At 46.1% G+C, this 24,425-nt stretch overlaps 1 protein-coding gene across 5 annotated transcripts in view; it reads left to right on the forward strand.

The window, feature by feature from the left end:
• wasf1 (WASP family member 1) overlaps positions 1-21,112 on the forward strand; it is a 58,637-nt gene extending 37,525 nt beyond the window's left edge. For 2 of the 5 annotated variants that reach the window (XM_036549484.1, XM_036549485.1), the window contains exons 4-11: positions 660-813; positions 3,282-3,399; positions 11,592-11,669; positions 14,277-14,333; positions 15,649-15,821; positions 17,175-17,351; positions 19,445-20,016; positions 20,871-21,112. In XM_036549484.1, coding sequence (XP_036405377.1) covers positions 660-813; positions 3,282-3,399; positions 11,592-11,669; positions 14,277-14,333; positions 15,649-15,821; positions 17,175-17,351; positions 19,445-20,016; positions 20,871-21,028 — 1,487 coding nt within the window. In that variant the 3' untranslated portion in view covers positions 21,029-21,112. The remainder of the gene's footprint in view (positions 1-659; positions 814-3,281; positions 3,400-11,591; positions 11,670-14,276; positions 14,334-15,648; positions 15,822-17,174; positions 17,352-19,444; positions 20,017-20,870) is intronic. The other 3 variants (XM_036549486.1, XM_036549487.1, XM_036549489.1) reach the window with 3 other exon arrangements.
• The last annotated feature ends 3,313 nt before the right edge of the window (positions 21,113-24,425 follow it).

A 24,425-nucleotide genomic window follows, 5' to 3' on the forward strand; every position in this document is an offset into this window, starting at 1 on the left:
CCCCCGGGGCATCAAATGCAGAATCCAAAGCCAACCTTGGATTTTATCAGCCAAAATGTATTCTGTTGCTCCTTTGCCTTTGCTCATGTCTCCAGATCTCTGTGTCTCGGGGCCAGAGCACATCCTCAGTGTGTGTATCAGCCTCAGAGAAAGCTGTGAACGTTTGCTGATCTGTAACCTATCCAGATGGGTCCACCCAGTTACCCTCTCTCTATATAGCCCATCCACTTGAAGGAAAGTAGGCGTAATAACTATTTTCAGGCCAGGGAACTAACCTGAGAAGGTAATTGAATTCCTTGAACTTGGTCAGGATCAGCAATACATCAAAGGAAGTCTTGGTAGCTGAAATTGTTCCAATCAAACACACACACACTTTCAATCAGTTTCATCTTACGTACGTAATACTTGTGCAGATCAAAGGGTCGCGACGCCTAAATCGCTGGAGAGAAAATGCTGTCCTTTTTTGGACCAGTGATGGTGATTATAAGCAACTAGTGTGTTTCCATACCACCATGTGTTTTGTGATGGCTGGAAATCAAGGTTCTCATCCAATTGGTTGTTAATTGGTTAATTGGTTAATTAGGTAATTGGTTAAGTATTGTTCTTTCCTTCATCCTCCCCTCTTTCTCTGCTCTTATCTCCCTCTCTGTCTCACTCAGTGTCCCTGCAGGACATCACCATGAGGAAGGCCTTCCGCAGCTCCACCATCCAGGACCAGCAGCTGTTTGACCGCCGGACGCTGCCCATTCCTCTGCAGGAGACCTTTGACCTGTGTGAACAGCCGCCGCCCCTCAACATCCTCACACCCTACAGGTCAGCTCCAAGAGAGTCACCTCCCTTCGGCCCCCTGTAAAAAAACAAGCGGTTATGCTGTTTCTTGTTTTAGACTTTGACTGTGACAATTAAATAAGCTTACGTGGCTGTAGATGTGACTGTTTTGAAAAACTCTTGTACAGGGTTTGCGTTGTTATGCGTCTCTGTTCAGGTTGACATGAATGAGATTCCTGCTGCTAGACTTCTGGTCCCACTGCTTAGCTTCCTGTCCCACTGCTCAGCTTCCTGTACTGCTGCTTAGCTTATTATCGCAGTGTGTATCATCCTGTCCTGTTTCCTGGCTTCCTGTTCCGCTTCTTAGCTTCCTGTCCGGCTGCTTAGCTTCCTGTCCAGCTGCTTAGCTTCCTGTCCAGCTTCTTAGCTTCCTGTCCAGCTTCTTAGCTTCCTGTCCAGCTTCTTAGCTTCCTGTCCGGCTGCTTAGCTTCCTGTCCAGCTTCTTAGCTTCCTGTCCAGCTTCTTAGCTTCCTGTCCGGCTGCTTAGCTTCCTGTCCAGCTTCTTAGCTTCCTGTCCGGCTGCTTAGCTTCCTGTCCAGCTTCTTAGCTTCCTGTCCGGCTGCTTAGCTTCCTGTCCAGCTTCTTAGCTTCCTGTCCGGCTGCTTAGCTTCCTGTCCAGCTTCTTAGCTTCCTGTCCAGCTGCTAAGCTTCCTGTCCGGCTGCTTAGCTTCCTGTCCAGCTTCTTAGCTTCCTCTCCCGCTGATTAGCTTCCTCTCCCACTGATTAGCTTCCTGTTCCAGTGTGTATTTTCCCATCCTGCCTCTCAGCTTCCTGTTCGGCTTCTTAGCTTCCTGTCACAGTGTGTATCTTCTTGTCCTTCTGCTCAGATTTCTGTCCTGGTAATTGGCCCAAAGCTTTAGTCTGCCATTGCTTTCCCTGTCCTTCTCACATCCCTCCAGTGTGGTGTTTCATAACCATGCTACTTCATCGGTTATTCACATGGCACACAGGGTGTTGATGCATCATTGCAGTTCTGCTAATTGTCTTGAATCACAGCACTGCCAGTCATCCATTGCATATGATTATCTTTTATCATCTGCTGTGTTGTTTTCCTTTTTTATGTTGCATAACAGCACTTTACTACAGCATTTTCTGTAAGGTGACCTCCCTTACCCCCCTTTACAAGAGATGACAGTTGAATGGCATTGTGATTTCAAATTAAATAATGCTAAACACACCACCAGTTGTTTGGTGGCTGAAAAATGTCTGAGTAGATGCTGTGACAGTGCTGGATTTTGGAAGGGTAAATCCGCACGCCAAAGGCCAGAGCGCTCGTTACCGCCACAATAGCTGCGCGGTGTAGGAAAGCCGTGCCTTAATCTCCGCAGGGTCCTTCCCCAGAAAGCCGAGGCTGATACCATCTCCTCATGGGTAAAATACCGCTCGGTGGGAGGGAATTTAATTGATTCCCTTGTCACGGGGGGCTCTGAAGTGATAATTACTCGGCGTTTTTCCCCCCGTTCGTGGTGAGATGTAATCCCGAGGCCCTCATCCTGATCAGCATGCTCCGCTTCCCGAGAGCGGCATTCCATCCGCCTTGCTGAGCCGAGGGAGAGAGAGGGAGAGAGGGAGAGAGAGGGAGAGAGGGAGAGAGAGAGAGAGAGAGAGAAGGAGAGAGAGGGAGAGAGAGAGAGAGAGAGAGAGGAATGAATGAATCCGCAAGGAATCTCCCCCACCCCACCCCCGCTGTCAATAGTTTGGCCCTGTCAGACCCCCCACATCCTGCCAGGCCAGGTTTGATTGCGGTTTCAATTTGTATTGATCCAGAGAGAAAGATTAAACAGTCTGTACTGAGGATTCCGCTGAACTGTGCTGCCAGAATGAGGTGGCTGTCTCTGTGGAGTAGGATGGGCATTTCACCAAAATTCCTAGATCTGTGTGTGGTGTTCTCCCGCTTTGTTTTTCCACGTTCTGGAAAAGAGCAGCCAACATCCTGCCAGTGTTTTGTTTCGGTCGTCAAGTGAACTATGTAGGCCTATTATACCGGAATTTTTAGCCCTGACAGTGTTTCAGCGTTGTTGGTAATGTTAATGCCTTTCAGATTTGACTGAATTAATTCTGTAATTGGATAATAGCACCACGATTGTTTATTGAGGTTGTAGTCATAGGCAGGTGTCGATGGTTTCACAGGGTTTTAGGCTTATTGTTTGTACTGCCTGTTCTTCTAACCAGTTTTGCTGCTGCTAAAGTCAAGGTTCTGTGGACTGTACTAAACGGAGCCTCAGTATCTCTCAGTCAATTTTCTGAAGTCCGGGTCCTCTGGCCTAAACTGAGAGGAACCTCACTATCCCTTTCATAATGTGCTGCTGCCAGCTGGGGTTCTGCAGACTGTACTGAGTGGAGCCACATTATCTCTCTACTAATGTACTGCTGCCAGAGTCAGTTTTAGGGCTGTACTAGGACTAGCACTGAGTGTACTGAGTAGTCATTGTCTCCCTGATTTGCTGCTAAAGGGATGATGGGAAGGAGGGACTAAAGTTCTACACAAACCCCTCCTACTTCTTCGACCTGTGGAGAGAGAAGATGCTGCAGGACACAGAGGACAAGAGGAAAGAGAAGAGGAAGCAGAAGGTAAGGGGCTGTGGCGTTTGCAGGAAGTCCGGGTGGAGTGGGAGGCGGGGTCTCTTACCTCATTTGCCGGAGATCACAAAGTCAGTGGAAATGATGTCATGTCTACTGGCGATTTTGTTGATTTCTAAAGCACGTCTTCACTGCATGAGAGGCCATTACCCCTGCTAGTCAAATTTACTCTGAATCACAGTTACGCTCATTTGAATTTGTGTCAGTCTTTTGTTTTGTTTTGTTTTGTTTTTTTTTTGTTTTTTTTTACACCAGCGGACAATATTTTTGCAAGATAAGTAGCAGTAGTGTGCAGCTGAATAAAATCTGAAATCACAAACCACAGGCTTCGAGCCTTACAACGCAGCTTGGAGATTTTGTTATGATCACTGCAGTAAGTAATCGTTAGATTTTCCTTGCGAATGCTTTTGGTGCTGAGCTCAGTAATGACACATCTGCACAGTATACACATGAGTACGTAGCGTGTTTACAGTGTATTTTAAGAAAGGGAGAGAGGGAGAGATGGAAGAAGGGAGAGATGGAAGAAGAGAGGAATAAAATGACACTGAATTCAGGTCACATGGGTTCATGTAATTTCCTCACTGTGGATCAATATGGGGCAGCCTCGGGGCACAAGAGGTAAACATGAATCACAGCGATCCAGTGAATTCAGCAGATATTGAACTAACCACAGTTTTATTGGGGTACGCCCACTGACTCTAAAGCAATAAGAATTATGCTGTACACATAGCCATATATACGTGCACATATATACTCTCTTGCTCCATGTATATTTCTGAAAATTGTTTCGGAGGTGGGCAGATAATTGTAGTTTATTTTCTGCCCATTGCCGTCTGGTAATAAAGAAGTGAAGTTTCACACTGTTCAGCGTGGGTTTAATGGGTGGAGTGGGTATTCCAGGTGCTAAATGCAGATTGCCCAGAATGCACTCCCCATCCTGTATTTGTGTTGACTGCAACCTGGAGCAAACCCAGTCAGTCGGTGAAGTTAGGGCAGCGCTTACATTTAGAAGCAGTGTAAAATGAAAGAGCCCCCCTAGCACCCTCCCCCCCCCACGCCACCCCCCCACAAATCACAGTCCATTCTAATGGCAAGCTTCCCCTCTGACAGCCATGTCACTCTGATGGATGAAAAGATTGTCATTCCCTGATTTTTTTTATCTGCACATAGAAAAGCTGGTTTATACCCTGCTTTAGGGTCATATTCAAGTCAGAGCCCAGACCCTGTCCTACCCCCAACCTTCTCCCTAGTCATCCATCAGTCTTTGGGCAGGCTGATAACCTGCTACTCTCCCAGGGTGTGGGGTTCTCTATTGAGAGAAGTGAAAGGATAAAAATGGCAATTTCAACATGGTGAGACAGAAATGTATGGTGGTCACGTGTGGGCACCACGCACATTACAAACAGCACGTCTCTTACCGTGCTGATCATCTTCGTTTCCGCTGTGAAAAATCAGACCGAGACATTCCAAGCCCCCAGACGTCAGCAGCCAGGAAACAGCGGCGGACTCCAGCAGAAAATTGCCCTTGTCCTCAAAATGTAATTACACCGAAATGTCTGCAGAATCGCATTTTGAAAAAGAAAAACAACCAAAAAAAAAAAAATCAAATAGCCCTGATATATGGCGAGTAATGCTGCGTGACAAGACACTGTAGAGTAATGAAAACACTCGGTGGGGTTTGTGAATAAACCTCAGTTCATTCCTCCCGGCCCCTGCTAGATTCAATTAAACCTTTTAGGGGGAAAAAAAATAAATGAACGGCAGTCAGCTCCATTATTCATTAAGGGTTGTTAGGGTTGTTTCATTTCAGCATTGATGACTGAGACACTGCGAAGCAGCCGTGCTCTTTGGAGAGCAGAAGTTTCCGTCTTGCCGTTGCTGTAGCGGGAAGAGAAGGCTGTCAGGTTCTGTGCCAGACGCAGTGCTGCCGTTTAAAGCCATAACTTCGGAATGCTTTAGGACGAAGCTTGTCGGTCCATTGAATAAACGGTGTTGAAAAAAACGAGATGCCAGCAGAAATGAGAAGGGCCAGACAGAACACCTGAGATCAGCTCCGTTTTCAGCACTGCTTTATTGGGTTTTTAGATCACCGTGTCCCTGTGCATTTTCTTGCAAGATCATCGCTTCACTTTAGGCTCCAGTAAACTCTGGCCCAGATTCAGCATAATCTCAGTACACATTTAAGTATTACCTATTTTGTATTGCTTTGTTTTGTCTTTTTTTTCACCCCAGCACATTTTTTCAGTCATTTTATTGACCAATAAATGTATTTTTTTTTCTAATAAATAACTCTTGACTAAATTTGTTATGTCAGTCAGTGTTGAGGGCAAAGCACATTGCTTTTCAATTGAATGCGGTTCAGTGGTCATATAGACTTGAGTCATCAGTATTAAACTGGATGAGGGATTGGAGGGAGGGGAGCCAACAGGTTACACCCTACACAGACGCGCTTTTGTTTTATCTTCTTATTGAAGAAAGGGAAGGGAACAGTGGTGTTCTCTGCTCACGAGGAGAAGCAGAAAGCCATCCCTGGAGTGAAAACAGACAGGACTCTGTGGAACACCTGCACCTGCACCGCACATAATAATGCGCTTCCCTCAACAAAGGGTTGCATTGATCTGGGGTGTCTCTTGGCTGGGTGGGTGGAAGGGCACAAAAGAATCTGATGTGCTGTGCACTTCACATGCGCCCCCTAGTGAGGAAACGGCATCCTGTGCCAACCTCAGGCTGGCTGCAGGGGAACACTGCTTTATAATTAGTCCTAGGAAATCCTGATGCTGGAATATACAGTAAACTGGAACTGTTCAAATGAAAAAAAAATCAGAGTTTGAATCATATGTGAATGCAGCTGTAGGCACTCTGCTAATGTTGGTGATGATGTAGGGTAAAGAACAGTAGTATATCAATTTCTTGGCTCAGGACTTTGCTTACCTGCAGCATTTTGTGCTGAAAACCTCCAAGTTGAGAAGTTTTGTTCAACTTGTCCCGTTGATTGTGACCCTTGAGACTGCACCCCTCGGATTCTTGTGTTGACTTGCGTCGTTTCAGCTTCGAAACCCGGGAACCCAACTGGGCCGATGCGGCAGCTTACCAGACCGTCCATGAGCAAATTGCTGCTGGAAAAATACTCCCTTCCTTTTCTTTCCAAGTCCCGAGAACAGAAGGGTTGTGATGGTTTGCAGTGTTTACAGTGTTTGCAATGAGGCCAAATATTTGATTATTCAGGTATTTTAAACATCGAAACATCACTAATTACATCGATCCATATTCAAATACTTGGTAATGAACAAAACAATGGGGAAGAAAATGGCTGTATTCTTTATCATGAATATTTATGAACCCTCCATTAAATAAGATAATGTATTATTATAATGAAATAATTTGGACTTATGAGTGAATATGGCTGTCTGCAGACAGTCATTATTTACACAGAAAGGAGGGATTCTGAGGTGAAGATAGAGCTAGAGCAGGGATCAGTCATCTGTTTGATCTTGAGAGGCATAGAGTGTAGCTGTAGAATATATTTCAAAACACACATCCCTGCTATCAGGGGAAAAGTGGAGAAGAATAGACTGTAGAGAGGGAGCGTGGGCCAGGAGGCATTGTCAGGTCGGCACACACCCTTCGGTTGCCATGGCGAACCGAGGCCGGGCAGACATATCTGCAGCCTGGGTGGCTCCGTTTCCGCTGCATATAACGTTACGGCTGCTTCAGGTCCTTGTGGGAAGGTGCACATAAGCAGCAATCCAGTGGTCTCCGGTCTCTGGAAAGAACACAGGCCTCGGCGGTCGAAAAGGGCAGGTGCTTCACTCAGGTCATTGGTCTACAAGAACAGGTAGTTGGAGAAGATATTGTCATTGAATCCATTTCTGCCATGAAAGCATTGATTAGGAAACATTATGCGGCACCTAGTTACATTAGCGGACGCACTGTGGATAGCAGTGCTCCACGTTCCGCTTTGTCACCTCTGATTTTTGCACTCTCACTGGACCCAAATGGGTTTTCAAGTCAGAAATTGATGACTTGGTTTAGACCATTAGCGTCTCGCCAGCAGTATGTCACAGAGATGCGCTGAGAATATACTTACGCTGTGTCGAGTTGTATATCCACTCTGTCTGTATGTGTGCATGTTCATGCACGTGCGTGCATGTGCGTGTATGTGTTTCCGTACAAACATGTAAACATAACTTGTGTCATTGTTGACCCCAGTATGACTGGATCTAGATAGTGTGCCAAAACTGTAACAAGGAGGATGAATGCTGTGATATAAAGCAAAAATATTGATTACAATAAAAAGAAGTTATATTAAGGTTGTGGAATTACTTAATCAGACCAGAGTGAGTACTGTATCCAGGTCACTGCAGACTGTAGGCAGAATGATAAGTCCAGTTGGACTACAGGGCCTGTTCTCATCAGTAATCACTGTCAATGTTCTTAAATATTCCACTACAGTGTTAAACGCATTACCTGCACTGTTATTTTTGGGAGGTGAATGGGGACAGGAGGAAACCAGGACAGAAAACAGGGCAAATAAAACTCTGCTTTGTTCAGCAACCATTTTCCAGGAATTGGATTTGATAGACCTGACAGTAGTTTACATAACATGGTGTGTATGGACAGAGCTCTCTTTAAGCAGGAAGGAATTAGAGATGGGTAGAAAAGAAGTAGAAAAGGTGCGGTATTTCCATCAGGTGGGTTATCTGTGGAACAAATCTTTCTTTATTCCATTTCACCTGATGCTTTCTGTTCATGGCTGGCATCACAGCAAAGATTTTGCTGCTTGAAAGTTCTGTTTCTTTATCTTTTTTAAGCCTTCCGGTATTTTTAAGCGGTGATATGAATTTGATATCCATTCTTACTCTAGTTGTTCAGATAATCATATCTAAAGTTGAGGAAAATTAAATTATTTTATCCTCAATTTGATTACTTTCTTCCCTATGTTATGAAACTTTATGAAACATTATACAAACCTCCGACGTGTATAATGTGTAATAGATCTACTGTGCTTCTAATATTAATATAACACTTTTGTTTGTGCTTAGCAGACATTTTCCTTGAGTTAGTTTTTTTTTCTAGTGTAAGCAACTGAATTTGTACAACATGTGATAATAACTCAATGTCATTTCCAGTCTAATGCCAATGCCATTAACTATAGGCTGTTTATACTTTGGAAGAATTCTTCTCTTTTCTTTTCGATATTGACTACCAGATAATCAGATGCAAAAGTAGCCAGATTAAAATGTCTAAGTAAGTGTTCTGCATCTGCATGAATCCAAAGTTAAATGAATTAAGGATTACCACCTTTCCTTCTCCAGTTTTACTATCTCTTCAGGTGCGCATGGTGTATGTGTTTAGGTAGTCACAGTTACACTGTAACTGTGCATTTTGGGTTGAGTCATGTTTTAATTGCAACTGTGCCTCACTCACACTGTGATTAGCGTGACGAATCTGGCCACCTAGGGCTTTGTGGTCTGATATTTAAATGACAAAGTGCTGAATTTCCACGGCTATTTCTGGCTGGAGTGGTGGGGTCTCTTGGTGCGTCACGGTGACGCTCTCAGACAGCGCAGGGGGGTGAGGTTTGCCGCTTATCTGTCCATGCCCCTAAATTGTGCTGACGGGGCTCTGCCAAGGCTTAGCCAACCCCGGGCGCCTTTGTGTCAAATAATACCCGGTTTTTCATACAAAGTGCTCTCTTCCGATTGGTCAAAGCTGCGATTGTCGAGTGTGGGCTGAAACTGTTTGTCTGTCCTGTATGGTTCGTTTCCTGCTGGCGAGGCGATGGTTGTGCTCTCATATGAAGCCTTCGGGGGGGATACAGTCCTTCCACACATCCCACTTTTGACCATCACAGCTACATTGTTCACCTGCCTTGAACTTGTTCCCCTGTTATAATTGGTCTGTCACTTTAACTAGAGCTTTTCAGCCCTGGGTTAAATTAGGCAGTGAGGTATGTTATTTGCCTTTATTTGTAGTATGCCAAAGGAGCTTCTTAGTAATAAACCTATTCCATTGATTCTTTTCTGTGTCTGTATCTGTTCAGAATGCAAAGAGAATCGGCAGGGGTGGCGCCCTTCTTTTTGAATGAATCCCTGGTGTGGCTGCACTCTTTGGGAAACACATGCTTAGTACAGAAGATCAGACAAAGTGAGAACGTCGTGAAGCGTTCCTGCTCCACTCAAGAGATGAGCACCAATTTTAACCCACAGGCAATATTGTCTTTGTAGCAGAAATTAAACCGAGCTTTTGTCGTGTGGTTTTGAATAGATATTGCAGCAGCCTGTTCTGTGGATGCCTTTTGAGGCAGCATGGTGCCTGGGAGTGGATTCACTCTCCAGCGCGGCATACATTACTTTGCATTTGCACCAGTTACCATGTTGAGTTAGTCTCGCAGTCACCATGGTAACTAGCAGTGCAAAACGCTGCGGCAGTCCTTGAGACAGGATAGCTGCGGCAAGTGAAAGGTGATAAGAGGAACCAACTGAGCCTGTCCGTAGGACTGCTGGAACTAGAGACCGTTAATTGCATCAGTTCATAAAGAAGATGTTCCCTCCGTTCAAATCAAACTTTCAAGAGTTAACATTGATTTGTCGTACGCCTTCAGTTTTATGCTCTGCCGTGAGCGGCTGAAGTAGGAAAAGTGGGGGTGGTGTGGGCTTGGTGAGTAACGTAGCCAAAAGGCATCTGGCAGTGAGGATCTGGAGGCAGGGATAGAAAAGAAAAAACAGCTGAACCACTCTGCTGCAGATAAGGTTGTGAAGGTTTTTCTCCCTTTTATCTCTGTCTAAAAATAAGTATTCAGTAAAAAAAAAACAATGAATGCCTACTCACAAACGGTTATCGTGGAGTGTCCAGAGCCTGCAGACGGAGACAAGATAGAAACGTAGTTCAAAAACAGGAGCCAGGGTTCAGCTCTGTTGTTCACATCAGCGGAGCAGAGCAGGAGAGGCAAGATGGCTCCCTGTGGGTTCTCTCAGTCTGAAAGGATCCGTTGTAGGACGTTGACACAGTGTTGTGGAAGGCCGCGTTGAAGGGAATGTCAGGGGAAGGGCAGTGAGGTGACTTCAGGGCTTCGTCGGTAGCGTCAGGTGTCATGGGAACGGCCACCGCATCCCTGAGACGGGACAGCAGCAGTGGAGAGTTGGTCTACTTAAGACCCAGCTGTTTAAATAGGTTAATAGAGGGGTTTTCAGCCTTCTCCATTCATAGAACTGGACTAAGAAAGGCAATGAGAGCAGGAACTCCTTCAGCTACAGTAGTGCAATCTGTGTGCCATATAATGCTATCCCTCACAAACCACAATTTTGTCCTTGCTGTACAAGATACCTGATCTTTTGGGTTAGGTCACAAGATGTGAGGTGTAATTTATTTTGGGTTTTTTGCTGCCATTGCATTGAGAATCTCCTTTATACCATTCAGCTGAATACTCCTCGGTTGTAGACCAAGATGTAATGAGTCATTCTGGACCATGATGTCTATTAAAAAAGCAATCGAAGAAATGTGATATAGATTAAGAACAGTAACCTCTCCCAGAGAAAGTGGTATGCACAGGATATTTGCAATTCTTACATCTGAAGAACGTTAAGCTGTTTGCACAAATGCTGTGACCTTTTAAGAAGCTGTCAGGGAAAAGATTTTTCACTAGAATCATTTTCATATTTGCCATCCGTCAGACCACAAAAAAGTCAGGCAGACGCCCAACTGAATTAATTCAGTGAAAGCAGAGGAATTGAAATAATTAAGAATTATGGGAGTGGATATGTAGGTGATGGTATATGCCATTATTATTCCAGTCGAAGAGATTAAATCTTGTCAGTACACTGTGGGCAGATGAGAATTTCTTGCAGGAGAAATTAGTCTTTTGACAGATAATTCTGTATTGATATTTCTCTCCCGAGAGCCACTGCTCTGTTGCTGGTTATAGGAAGGAGCAGTGTGTCAAGAGCCAGGTGAGAACTTTTTCTGTTCTCCAGCTGTGGTGTTAGCAGTGGGATCCCTTGTGTCCGTGTACACTTGTATTTGTGCACACATGGTCACAATCCCGCTCATTCTCTCCACTATCAAAGCACATACTGTACACACACACACACACACACACACACACACACAGTCTCACCAGACTCAGGCCTTTCACATCCATCTGCTCCCCTTTTTACAAGCTCTTTAATGTCTTTGACTCCAAGCAGCTGGAAATTCCTTTTCATGTGTCAGCGGAGGGCTTTAACTGTGTGAACACAGAGCCCACCCACATCGTCCTCGAGGTAAGACCTGAGACCAGGGCCCTGCCACCTTGGCCAGCCTGCAGCCCAGCAGTTTGATTTGCCACTGATTGGTTCACACTAACCCCGTTTTCCTGACTCACACCCTTTTAACTCTGGACTGTTTGCAAAGAGTGAGCTGATTCCAAAGTTCCTGAACCACCACGGATTCTGCACATGCACTGTAACCGATGAGGTCGCACATTTGGAACTTTAAGTATGCAAAACAGCAGGTTAATTTGCCTCTGGTGTGGGGAACTCTAAATTTGCTGTCCAACAAGATGCAGTACTAGGTGTAATTTTAATTGAGACCTTCCTCAGCTGGCATCATACGGCAGCAGGCAGCAAATTTCAGGTCTGTTACTGACTGTGCAGAATTCCAGTGTGGACTGTTTGCGCTGTTTGCTACTAAGCTCTGAGAAGGGTAACTCCCACCCATAGCACCCATACACAACATACACAACAATAACCTTAAGCTGTAGTAATCCCCAACTGCATCCACACCACACTCTACAGTAACATTTCCCACTAAGCGTGTCGTGTCTCCCTTAAGTAAACCTGCAACGTTAAGGTTATAGGAAGCCAGGAGAGGAATGAGCTATTCTCACACTTTCAGGGCTCCACCAAAAGCATCAAGCTAAAGCTCTTGCTGTTATTGGAAGATCTTCTCAGGATTTCCTCCTTTTCCTCCTTAGCCTCCTTCTCTGTCCTTTTTGTTTTTGTCCTGTCATGTCCTGTCGTTCCTTTTCTTCTACTCCTTCATCTTTACCTCTTTTGCATCCTCATCTTTTACTTCATTTTGGCACACATCATTGCTGAAGCAGGACAGTTCATGCGGTTCAGTTGTCACATATGTAGTGTAACACAAAACACAAAAACACCCCAGAAGTGTGAAAAATGAAGGATCCCACAGATGTCAAAGAGGTAATTTGACCAATTATTCTGCACTGTAAAATCACATTGCAATCACATTGGTCGAGCCACCCGAGACTCGGCCAAAGCGTCGCTGTTCTGTAGCTCGGAGCGTTCCGTTTGCTGTGAAATTCTGAGTGAACAGCCAGCTTCAGACTCATCCCTTCCCTCCCGCTGTCATCAGTAACTGCATAATCCTCTCCATAATCGAGCATTGTTTCCACATCCAAGCACCAGGCACTTCACCATGACTCAGCGTGTCGAGATGGAGATTATTCGGAGTTCAGAAGTTGGCTGTTCGCTCTCGGGCGTTCTTTGTGTTCCCGGGGTGATCGAACGTCTTCCAGTGTCCTACGGCTTCCCGTCTGAATCTTATTATTCAGATGGAGAATCAGAGGGGATGTTGTGCATTTTAATGCTAGATCCAAGTTTTTTTTTTTTTTTTTGCTGGTTTTGTTTTTGTTGTTCTGTGTGATTTGCGTACAGACGGCACATTTGCAGTGCTCCACCCAGATGAAAGCAGAGCTTTGGGTAAGAGGAATAACAAACCCGTTGATGCAGTGCCGATTCCCTTTGAGCTGTATGCAGAACGTAAAAAAAAAGATTGGCAAAGACTTCATCTCTGTATTGAAAGTGCAGGGACCGACTGTAAAGATTGGAGATGGAGCTCTCACTGCGACTGTGTATCTGCATTTCCCCATAGGCCTGCCTGCGTATTTGCAGCCAGCTAAAACTGTAATACTATAATTCTGCTGAACGCGTTGGATTTCACCCGTAGCCTGCGGGGTGGGAAGCCGCACTTTTAATGCTTTCAAATGAGGAATATTTACACAGATCTTGTTTTTTTTTTAGCGGCCTAAAACCGCCGCCATTTTTCTAACGCGACGGCTGGCCGCCCCTCTCCCGCACATAACTTCCAATTCGCCGCGAAGAGCTGGCAGCATGAGTGGACTGAACAGCAATTTTCACCTCATTTCTCTAATGGGCATTTATGTGTTTATTTATCCACCGGTACTTAATCAAAGTAATGGAGCATACTTAATCAACCTTAATCAGTCCGCATTACTGTTCGCGTTCATTACGCACTCTAAATAATGGAGGTCATCGGCAATTAACAAACGCGCACGCCAGCGCTGCGTCTTCCGAGCCGCTGTGTGGAACGCTCCACTGGCCGCTCTTATTTGTTTGTTTGCTTGCTTTCGTCTGCAAAGCCATGTCACGAAAACCAGGATCAGCGCGTTCCGCACGTTCGGTTCGTCGCCGCCGCTAAAGAGGGTTTTCTGATCCGTCCCGCTGCGTCCGCCGTGTCAGCGCCTGTGCAGGCGGCGCGTCTGCGCAACGCCGCGGACGCAGAGCGGGGATGGAGCTCGTGCGCTTTGTCACGGGAAGCAGAGAGAAAGCACAGGCAGGGCCTTCAGCATGTTGGAACCTCTCACCACCCTTACACGCCTATCACAAACCCAATGCATCGAAAGAATGCATTTCTGCATCGTCTTGTCATTTAGGCTGAGTGTTTTAATTTTGTAATGAATAGTCCATTTTGATACTTTTTTTTTTTCCACGCCACAAGTTGACTACCTGAGTAAACTCTAATGTGATGAGAGACTTTGCTGTGTAAATTATTATCCAGTATATCCCGCACATGTGCTGTTTTGTGTATGAAACTGTGTTGGTGCTTTCTTGTGATTTGTTTTGTAGTTGCAGGACGCCAGCAGGTATGATCAGGTCTATAGGTATTTAGACCTTCCAGGTCAGGTATGTGTAACAAAGTATTTCAAAAGTGTAGCGCTTCAAATCTTTTGTGTTTTAACACCTCAGAATCTCAAAACACAGCCATTGTATGATTTTCACTGCAATTATGTGGGAACAAGGGAACTGTATAGCTTTGGTTTAATGAATAACTTTGAGTTTGACTGCCCTTGACTGTATTTAGTTAACAATAACATGCCGTATGTGCACTTCTGTGTACTTTGAGTAAATCTGACCTGCAGCAGTTTCTGAATAAATTCAGCCAGCTTTACAGGTCTGCTTGTTCCCCCACCTTCAGACGTCACTTGTTCTTCACCTGTCACAAACTCTGCCTTGTGTGTTGTGTTCAAGGAAAAATAACCAAGTTTTTTTTCCCCTACAAACCGTGTGCATCTCAGTGTCTTGTTCTGATTGTTTTGTCTGAAACGTGGTAGCGCTTGGTTTTGCTGGAAGCTGTAAGGCTCCGCTCATGACAGCTGCTCATGTGTCTTTGTGGAGCTGTCCGACTGGTTACTGTCCACTCTGGACACCAGTCTGTGTAGATATCCCTGACCTCTGACCTCTGTAGAGCCTAGGTCAGCCACCCATTCACCCTAGAATTCCATTGCAGGAGAATTACTCTCCATATTCGCTGTTAGAATTAATAACAGATCCCAGCCTTCATCTCCCAACAGGAAAGTGAAAATGGCAAATGAAGGCATCATGTTGTGTCTGTTTTTAAATGACATTGATGAGCCACAGAACAGATCTGTCTGGTGGTGGCTGTTGCCTTAAGGAGGCACTCTTCTCAGTCACATTACTGTGTATGAAAGTCAAAAGGGCATGGGCACCAGGCATGGATTTCTTACCACGTCCCACAAATGTCACAGGCAACAACACATCAGATTCGCAGCTTCACTTAGGCTTGTATCTCTGCATGTGGTGTGAAAGTCATTTCCTCTCTGACATAGTGACTCTGGCCTCTAGTGAAGACTCACTTAGTAGCCAGCGTTAACTGTAAAATGAGGGCTATGGAGTGAGATGTGTCTTCTCTCATTTCACCTTATTGGATTTTCCCCCTTCTGTGTGCATTTATGGGTTATAAGCTGCCTCGATATCAGCATAGGGATAATGGATCTTTGGTGTTGTGAGCCAGTTGGGCATTTCCCAGAAAGCCATGCTCCCCACCCCATGTTGAGAAAATGGGTGGGTACAGCCCTCCAGACTAACTGAAACTCACAGCAGCGAAACTCTAATTAAACAGCGAGCATGAGTGTGTGCGTAGCCCCTTTCCCTGCCCCGCGGACGCTGACACCGGCCTCCCACCTGTTCTGCGTTCCAGCTGAAGAACATCGACCGCCCCCAGGAGCCGGAGAAGGTTCCGCGGGCCCCGCACGACCGCCGCAAGGAGTGGCAGAAGCTGGCCCTGGGCGCCGAGCTGGCCGAGGACGACGCCGAAGAGGCACACAAACACAAAGACGTGGCCAACGGCTCCGCCACCTACCACGACGCCAGGTCAGTGCTCGCACACACACACACACACACACACACACACACACACACACACACAGACTCTCTCTCTCTCTCTCTCTCTCTCTCTCTCACACACACACACACACACACACACACACACACACACACACACACACACTGTGGCTGCACTCAGGGGCTGTATCTTTGATGATGATCTAGTCCGAGAGGAAAGAGGCACTTCATAAGACAGGCAGTAAGGGCAGACGTACGACAATGACAGTGAGTTACGTTTATATAGCTCCTTTTGTCCCTCATGAGCCCAAAGCACTTTACAGTAACATTTGGTAAGGCTGGGATTCAAAGCTTTTGTCTCATATCAATATCATGTTATCAATACAAATATCAGCAATTTACTGTTTTCATTACAGATATCAGCAATATTTCATCTGCTCTCAGTACAGTCATCAGCATTTTTCATAAATGTGATCATTCAAGGTCGAGCCCACAGTGTTTGCATTGGCTGTATCACATGATATGGAAAATAATCAGTAGATTTCAGTGTAATATAGCTGCCCACATGCTCACGTTGACACTTGGGAGTATTTTTTCATTCCCTGAGAGTCATGATGCATGGAATAGCTTACCAGGAGTCCTAGTGGAAGCAATACTAGGCTTGACACAGTGCCAGATACACTCTATACTACTGGCAATATGACAAGCCTACATGGGCTGACGAGCCTGTTCATAGCTATGTTCGTATGTTCTAAAGTTTCACTAATTCTGGCCTCCTCTATGAAGCATTCACTGTTGGAACAACTGAAGTTGCAATTCAACTGCACCCTTTGTGCTTAGAGGGAGTTTTGTTTTTTGGGGTTTCTTTGTTTTTTTATATAATGGATGGACCTCACCGCTCATCCTTGGAGTAGATCTTTTGCAGCACAGGCAGTAAGACAGACATTATCATCTTGCAGTGGAGTACCTATCTTTCTCTGACCTCAGCCTCTTAAAAGCCTTTCTTCCCATCGGATTGTGTGGCATTCTGTGGTGTTTATAGTCAATCCTCCGTACAGGAGAGCTTTAAATTAGGCAGGCTTTCTTTTTCTCTCTCTCTCTCTCTCTCTCTCTCTCTCTCTCTCTCTCTCTCTCTCTCTCTCTCTCAGCCTTGATATAAATGGAGAAAGCGTCTGGGGCCCTCCCGAGCGCTCTCCTGTTTTAAAACAGAGGGATAAATGAATGCGGCTGCGAGTTCACTTCCAAACCGGCTGATAAATGGCTCCTGTGTCTGTTGTATTATTTATCAGCAGGCAAGGCATAAAACGTATGGTCCTGGAGATCTTCAAGGGTATGTTTTTTTCTCTCCTTCTGTCTTTTTTTTTTTTTTTTTTTTAAATCCAGGCAACCTGTGTTTGTGGATCATGTTGATGGGCCTTTCTCCTTGGCCGCCCTGCCGTACAGCCAGATGAACGAGCTTCTGAACAGGAGCGGGGACAGAATGTATGTCCGACCCCACGAGCCTCCGCCCCCGCCTCCCATGCACTCTGTGGGAGACATCAAAGCCCCCTCCATAATCAGGTAGGTCACACACACACACACCCCCCCCCCCCCCCCCCCCTCCTGTCCCAGCAGCCAGCCCCACGCACAGCTTTCAGACACACCGAATGGAGACTTCACTCCCCACAGCTTTGATGTCTTTATGCAGCGCTGCCTCTCTCTCTTTTTTTTGTTTTTCGGGTTTTGATTCTGGTCCCGGTCCACTGAAAAACTTTGCAAGTGTCTGCACTAAATCTTAAGAGAGCTTAACACCGTGGGAAATGAGGATGCTTGGAAATCTGGAGCACTGGAGGGGCTCAAGGCAAGAAATGCATCAAGTCGTTTCTCAAAGGGCTACCGGTAGCACCCGCTTAACGACAGAGGCCGCTGACTCAGGCCTTCTGGGAGCTGCGGGAAGTGATTCCGCAGGCAATTAGCCTGGGCTAATTAGCAGAACAAATGGGCAGGATTGTATTGTGTTGGTAGCTTCCGTGTCGTCCTGGCCAGCTCTGTTTTGATTTCTTTGTCTGCCTTTCGAAAGTGGAGAGAAAGTGTCCGCTGTGCATTTTACACCAGAAGGGGTCTCCAGCTGCTGCCTGGTTCCCTCCAGCTGACTTCCAGCAGAGGAGATGATTCAATCAAAGCTGAAAGCAGATGGCCTTGGAGGACCGAAAACGAGTGCAGACACAGCTGTAACTGATGCAGTCCTTCTCATTATTTACATTACACTGCGGTCATTTAGCAGACACCCTCATCCAGAGCGATATAGGTTACGACTTCAGATGTTATCCATTTATATAGCTGGATATTTACTGAGGCAATGTGGGTTATGTTCATAAACGTAATCAGTGCCCAAGAGTACAGCAGCAGTGATCCAGCAGGGAATCGAACCAGCAATCTTTCGCTTACAAGCCCTGCTCCTTACCACTATATCACACTGCCACCATATTTAGAAATGAAAGATAAATATTTTGCAACAGTTATAATGATACTCCCAACTCAAATATATTTATTGATTTTTAAGGATGTACTCCTCAGCTCTTGATTGGTCAGCTCTCCTTCTCCTTGGGATCTGTACTTGAGCAGAAAGGGGCAGAGCCAGTATCTCTCAAAAGGGCTTTCATATTGTGAGGGAAATGAAAAATCATTCCTCCTCTTGCATTCTCATCTCTTCATAAGAGGTCTTCAGAAGTGTTTCCCTTGGGCTAGGCCCACCACCAGCTCTGTGAACTGTATATGCAATTACATTACATTATTGTCATTTAGCAGATGCGCTTCTCCAGAGCGACTTACAGTAGACCGAAGCAGAGGGGCCTCACTGTCAAATCCAGATTTGATTTCATTTCGTTTAGCAGGTTAAAGAACGGGAAGTCCTTCCAAATTACAGTACTGGTTGATGGATGTGGAAATTTAGCCAAGCATGTCCTTTGCATCAGTGTAAAAGTCGAAGCATGTTGTCTGACAACTCTGTTCTGTGCATCTTGCCACAAAGGTGTCAGGAGAAAATCATGAGAAATCGCTAAAAAGCAGTGTATCCATAATAGAGCCATGCAGTTGGTAGAGTTTTCAGCGGTAGAGCACTGTTTTACAGACACACTGACTGCAAAAGGTGTTGCAGGCACACGGCTGTGCTGCGGGTGACAGGTATAAAAGGAGGCTGCAAACGTGGCAGGAAGGAGGAGAGGCGGCAGATGGAGCGGAAGTCCTGCAGATGTTCTGTCACGGAGGTGGGGGGTGATTTACCATACATAATCAAAAAGCTACTGAAGAGACGCGTGGAAGCACACCGGCGCTCTGAGACGTGGAGCCGCGAGCCGCGTCTCATTAGTAATACATCAAAATGCTTTAATCAGGCTGCGGTGGCTCTCAGCACTGTGGGGATTTTTGAGGAGTCGCTATATTTTGCATTCTGTATCCTAATTTCCCCCCTTTTTGGCTGTAAAGTGTGTAGTTACGTGTAGTTTGTTTATACTAAGGGATTGCTGATTGGCCACACCCCCTCCAGTATTCTGCACTGTGTCAGGTTAGTGTGTGTGTGAGCTGTTCATTACCCTATTCACTGTTCTTCCATCTCTCCCTCTCTCTCTCCCTCCCTTGCTCTCTGTCCTCCTTCTCGCTCTCTTTCTCTATTGCAGCTCCAGCTCTGGGTTCACGGACAGTCGTCCCCAGTCTCCAGCCAGGACACCTGTGTTCCTCAATCCCAATGCTCCTCCCCCTCCCCCACCCCCCTTACCTCCTCCCCCACCCCCACTGCCATCCTCAATGCCAGGCTCAGGCATGCGGGGAACCCCCCCTCCCCCGGTTCCACCCCTTCCAATCCAGCCCCCTGCCATTCCCCCTCCCCCCGCCCCCCTCCAGATCGCCCCTGGCGTGCTTCACCCCGCCCCTCCCCCCATCGCCCCGCCCCTGCACCCCGCCTCCCCAGCTCGGCTCCAGCAGGTCCTGGACAAGGGCCCGCCCCCGTCCCAGACAGAGGGGCTGATCCTGCCCCCACCTCCCCCTCCGCCACCGCTGCCCCTCCCGGGAGCCAGGACGTCATCCCCCTGTCCCACGCCCCCGCCCCCAGGCCCGCCCCCCGTGCCTTCCTTCCTGTCGGGCGCCATCTCCTCCCCGCCCATGCACGCCGGGCACGAAGCCAAACGCCACCCCTCCAACCTGCCAGTCATCAGCGACGCCAGGAGTGTCCTTCTGGAAGCTATACGCAAAGGTGAGTCTACCTTCAGGAGTGTCCTTCTGGAAGCTATACGCAAAGGTGAGTCTACCTTCAGGAGTGTCCTTCTGGAAGCTATACGCAAAGGTGAGTCTACCTTCAGGAGTGTCCTTCTGGAAACTATACGCAAAGGTGAGTCTACCTTCAGGAGTGTCCTTCTGGAAACTATACGCAAAGGTGAGTCTACCTTCAGGAGTGTCCTTCTGGAAACTATACGCAAAGGTGAGCCCATCCTTAGGATTGTCCTTCTGGAAGCTATATGCAAAGGTGAGTCTACCCACAGGAGTGCCCTTAGGAAAGCTGTAGGCATTGGTGAGTCTACCTTCAGGCGTGTCCTTCTGGAAACGGTTAGTCTACCCTCAGGAGTGTTTTTATGGAAGCCGTATGCAAAAATGAGTCCATCTACACTGTCCTGATCAATAGAAGCACCAGGTGATTCTGCATGCAGCGGTGCTGTGGTGTGACATCAACCTACTGGCTCACAGGAGCACTTTCTGATCTGGGTAACTGTGCAACAAAGACCCCCAGTCCCCGTCAAAGGACAGTACATTTAAAGAGGACTGTATGTGATGAGGTGTTCGGAACAAAAGGCCTCGGACCCGAGAGCGGAGAGGCTGATTCCCAGGCGGGATGCTGAGTAGCTCTGCCGCAGCTGCTGCGGCACAAACCCAGCTGTGAAAACTGGGCCACAGACCGCGAGAAGCGCTAAGCCGCCGCTCGACCTTGACGAAGGACGCCCGCAGAGAGAATAAGAGATGCTAGGGGAAAGCGGGCGGCGTTCCCTGCATGTGTGAATCAGCCCGGCGTGACCCATATCTGTCCCTCCCCCTCCCCCCCCCCACCCTATACAGGGATCCAGCTGCGCAAGGTGGAGGAGCAGCGGGAGCAGGAGGCTAAGCACGAGCGCGTGGGCAACGACGTGGCCACCATCCTGTCCCGCCGCATCGCCGTGGAGTACAGCGACTCCGAGGACGACTCCGAGTTCGACGAGGTGGACTGGATGGAGTGAGCCTCCGTCCAGCGTACCGCCCCCACCTGCCCCCCCTCCCCTCCCCCCCCCTCCATCATCTTCTCTTCTTCGATTATTTTACCCCCCCGCTCCCAAGTGTTGTCCTCATTTGTGGTACCTGTTTCGGGGGGGGAGGTGAGAGGGAAAGCCCAGGTTACAGTCATTTTCCAAGTGTTTTGCAGATGTTTTGTACTCATTTTCTACACTACATCCTTTTTTTTCAATTATATAAAAAATGCTCCTCTTGTACAGTAAAAACAAAATAACCAAATTGCTTTTTTTTCCAATTACCTTTAAGAGGAGACCTATGAAGAAAAAAAACACTCTTTTTATATTGCTGTTAAGTATCATGTAGAAAGTGGTATGACGCTTCTATCTTCAGTTCTTATACAATCTTGCCACCGACTGGCCGAAAGTGGAACTGAAGGGGTACTGTAGTAATTCTCTCTTTTTTTTTTTTTTAATACTACAATTTTTAAAGGGCCAGTATTTTCTGGTGCAAACCAAATTGAGGGATTACCAGTTCCTGAATATCAATAGTGGTGGTTCCCTCAGGACTTAACTTTTATTCATTTTTATCACAGTCCTGGGGAAAAGCGTTAAGTCTGATAATGAGGTAACATAAGCAATCCTACATATCTGCCGACGTTCTGCAAGCAAAATGGTCTGAACTGGGAATTCGTAGCATTCAGGCTGACTTTTACAACCCCAAGACACGTGCGGGGTACACATATGAAGAGGTTTGGCTAAGTTTTTATTTGCTTTAAGCCAGGGGTGGAGGGGGTAGGCAGGGGGGTCGGGGTTAAGTGGGCAATGTCTTCAGTGAGCCACCAAAAAGTCATCGTGAGCAGCTAACGCTTGAGATGTGTTGGGAGGTCATCGTGTTGAACACGCACTTTGCAAGCAGTGACTCAAAGAAAAATACGGAGCTAAAGGCAGCTGTCTCCGGCATCTCTACACCGAGTCTGTTGAAAGAATGTGGGTTTTACCCCGTGGTATAAAACGCCATTGCAGTTCAATAAAAGAAGGATTGGTCTGACTTTAACCGGCCTGTTACCCTTAAAAGAAGTTGTCATTATTTTTTCTTCTATTATGCCTTATTGTTTGTACCATACATGTTAAGTTCATGAATGTACTGTGCTGTACTACTTAAGGTTTAGCTGTTTCTATGTGAGAAGACCTGATTTAAAATACTGTATACTGTGTAACTTATGTAACTGTTTACTGTAACAGTTTGCTTGAATTAATAAAAGCTAATGTTATGTTTAATGAGCTGAACTTTCACATGCATTTCTTCTGTGTATAATTTAGCACTGCAGATACTGTATACAGTGTTGACTACAGTTTATTAATTCACATGAACAGAAAGCAGAGTATAAAATCTAAATACACACAGAATGCTAGTCCCAGTGCATTTGATTGAGAACCTGTCTCTCATTAAGTCTGAAATCCAAGAGTCTATGCAACATATTTTGGGTCAAAATATTGCCTTGAAACAGAATATTAATAAGACCCTTTTATTCCTCAGTAATGAAAGGCCCAATGAAAAATTCCCTGGCAGGCTCCTAGTTGAACAGCCCTCCACAATGTTATAGCCTCAGAGTTATAGCTTATCCTAACTTTAGATACATATTAGGGAATTTTCCTTTGCACACTATACATCTCAGATCGCGCTCATGGCACATATTTGGCAAATAAGGGTTTCTGGGACTTTCTGAAACAGGCCTGCCTCTTGGAGAGGGTAAAGATAACTTACTAAAACATCTTGAGAAAACACATGGCTTTCCAATTTTTGCTCTGTTTGATATAATGAAACCTGCAGGTTTATCTGAAATTGAAAATTTCATGAGGCCTGTATTTGAATAGCAGTTCCTACCATGGAAAAAATATGCCTTCCATCAACATGACATGTTAAGCTGGCAGTTTTTGTGTTCAGTGAGGGCTTTTTTGTAATCATTCTGGCAGTGCAGTAACCTGTTTCTAGTCAAACCCAGTTTCCTGAAAACTTTATATTCCAAGTGGTTCAGGATAAGTCAAAGGTCTGTAGTTTTCTCATGACTACAAATGATACTGTTAAAGAAAATCTTTCCCGTGTTGAATCACTGCATTAATGACATTTTTTTGACAAAGTGATGTTACAGCAGCAGTGAATTTACATAACTGCATGGGAGGTCTGACTATGATGATTTCTTAGATGCACACGGTACAGATCAAGGTAGTACAACAGACAGATTCCACTCTACCATATTCTGATGGAAAAATTTTGGAAGTAGCACAGTCAGTGAGGTGAGGTGTGTTTGCCCACATACGGTAAAGTGCTCTGCGAACAAAGATTCTATATAAATGCAAGTCATTATCATTTTCCTACTGCAGATGCTCCTCTGGGATCTCCAGTGAATTTAGGCCACAGACTTTCTTAGCTTCAACAGAGCAAGCAGAGAGACAGCCAGAGGGCAGTGTTCTACTTTTATTTCATTTTTTACAGAGAAGTTGCAGATTTTTTAAAATCCTACACATTTAATTTCCTCATTTTTCAAATCTCTCCCCTCAGGTTTTTTGTGTCAGATGTATGAATTTTAATGTTCCTTAAGCATCCAACAGAACAGTACAGTTCTGTAAACAAATCAAAACCTATGCAGTATCAGGGTTGTAAGGAGAAGCTGGCCAAACACTTTTCATAAACACACAGAGGGATCAAACAGAAAAACCTGCAAAAAAACCCCACCTTGAGCCCACAGCTGAAAAGTGAACACTCCATCTACATACCTGCATCTAATATGCCTTTAATTATCCAGGTGTGGCTCAATAACTAATTGTAGACAAACAGCCAATGGTTAACTTGTTTGGAACAAAGCTGATGGTATGAGAATGGTCTAATGAAAATGCAATGCACTGGAAAAATTAAGGGTCTTTGAATTTAAATTTAAGCAGTTTGAAGGCTCCTCCCTCATACTTCCTTCCCCCTCCCCCAGTCTTGTGAAATGGGGATGAACAAGCTGTGGCTCTACTAAATGTCCAATTGTTCCTTAGTTAACAGCCCCTCTCAATTGTCATGGGAAAGACAGCTCCACTGTAGCTCCCATCTAATAGGGCCACCAGATGCTGGGAAGCTTCCCTCCAGCTTCTCAGACAGCCAGTCCCCCCATACATCCTGGAGCAACCATAGCTCTCCCTATGGCTCCCCACCAAGGGCTATTGGGTCATCTCTTGCTGTTCACTGGGCTTTTCCCTCCCCAGCCCCACAAACTGCTCTCCCCCGTTACTCCCGGGTTTGGCCCTCCCTCCTGGCCTCAGCAGTTACCAAGGGCTCCCTCTACTGGGCCCCACAGGTCAGCCAAGACAAAGTCCTCAGTTCCTCCCCCCAGTCTACAATGGTTTGCCACCAAAAGCTCTGCTG

The sequence above is a fragment of the Megalops cyprinoides genome, chromosome 17 (assembly GCF_013368585.1).
Source record: "Megalops cyprinoides isolate fMegCyp1 chromosome 17, fMegCyp1.pri, whole genome shotgun sequence".
Classification (NCBI taxonomy): Eukaryota; Metazoa; Chordata; class Actinopteri; order Elopiformes; family Megalopidae; genus Megalops; species Megalops cyprinoides.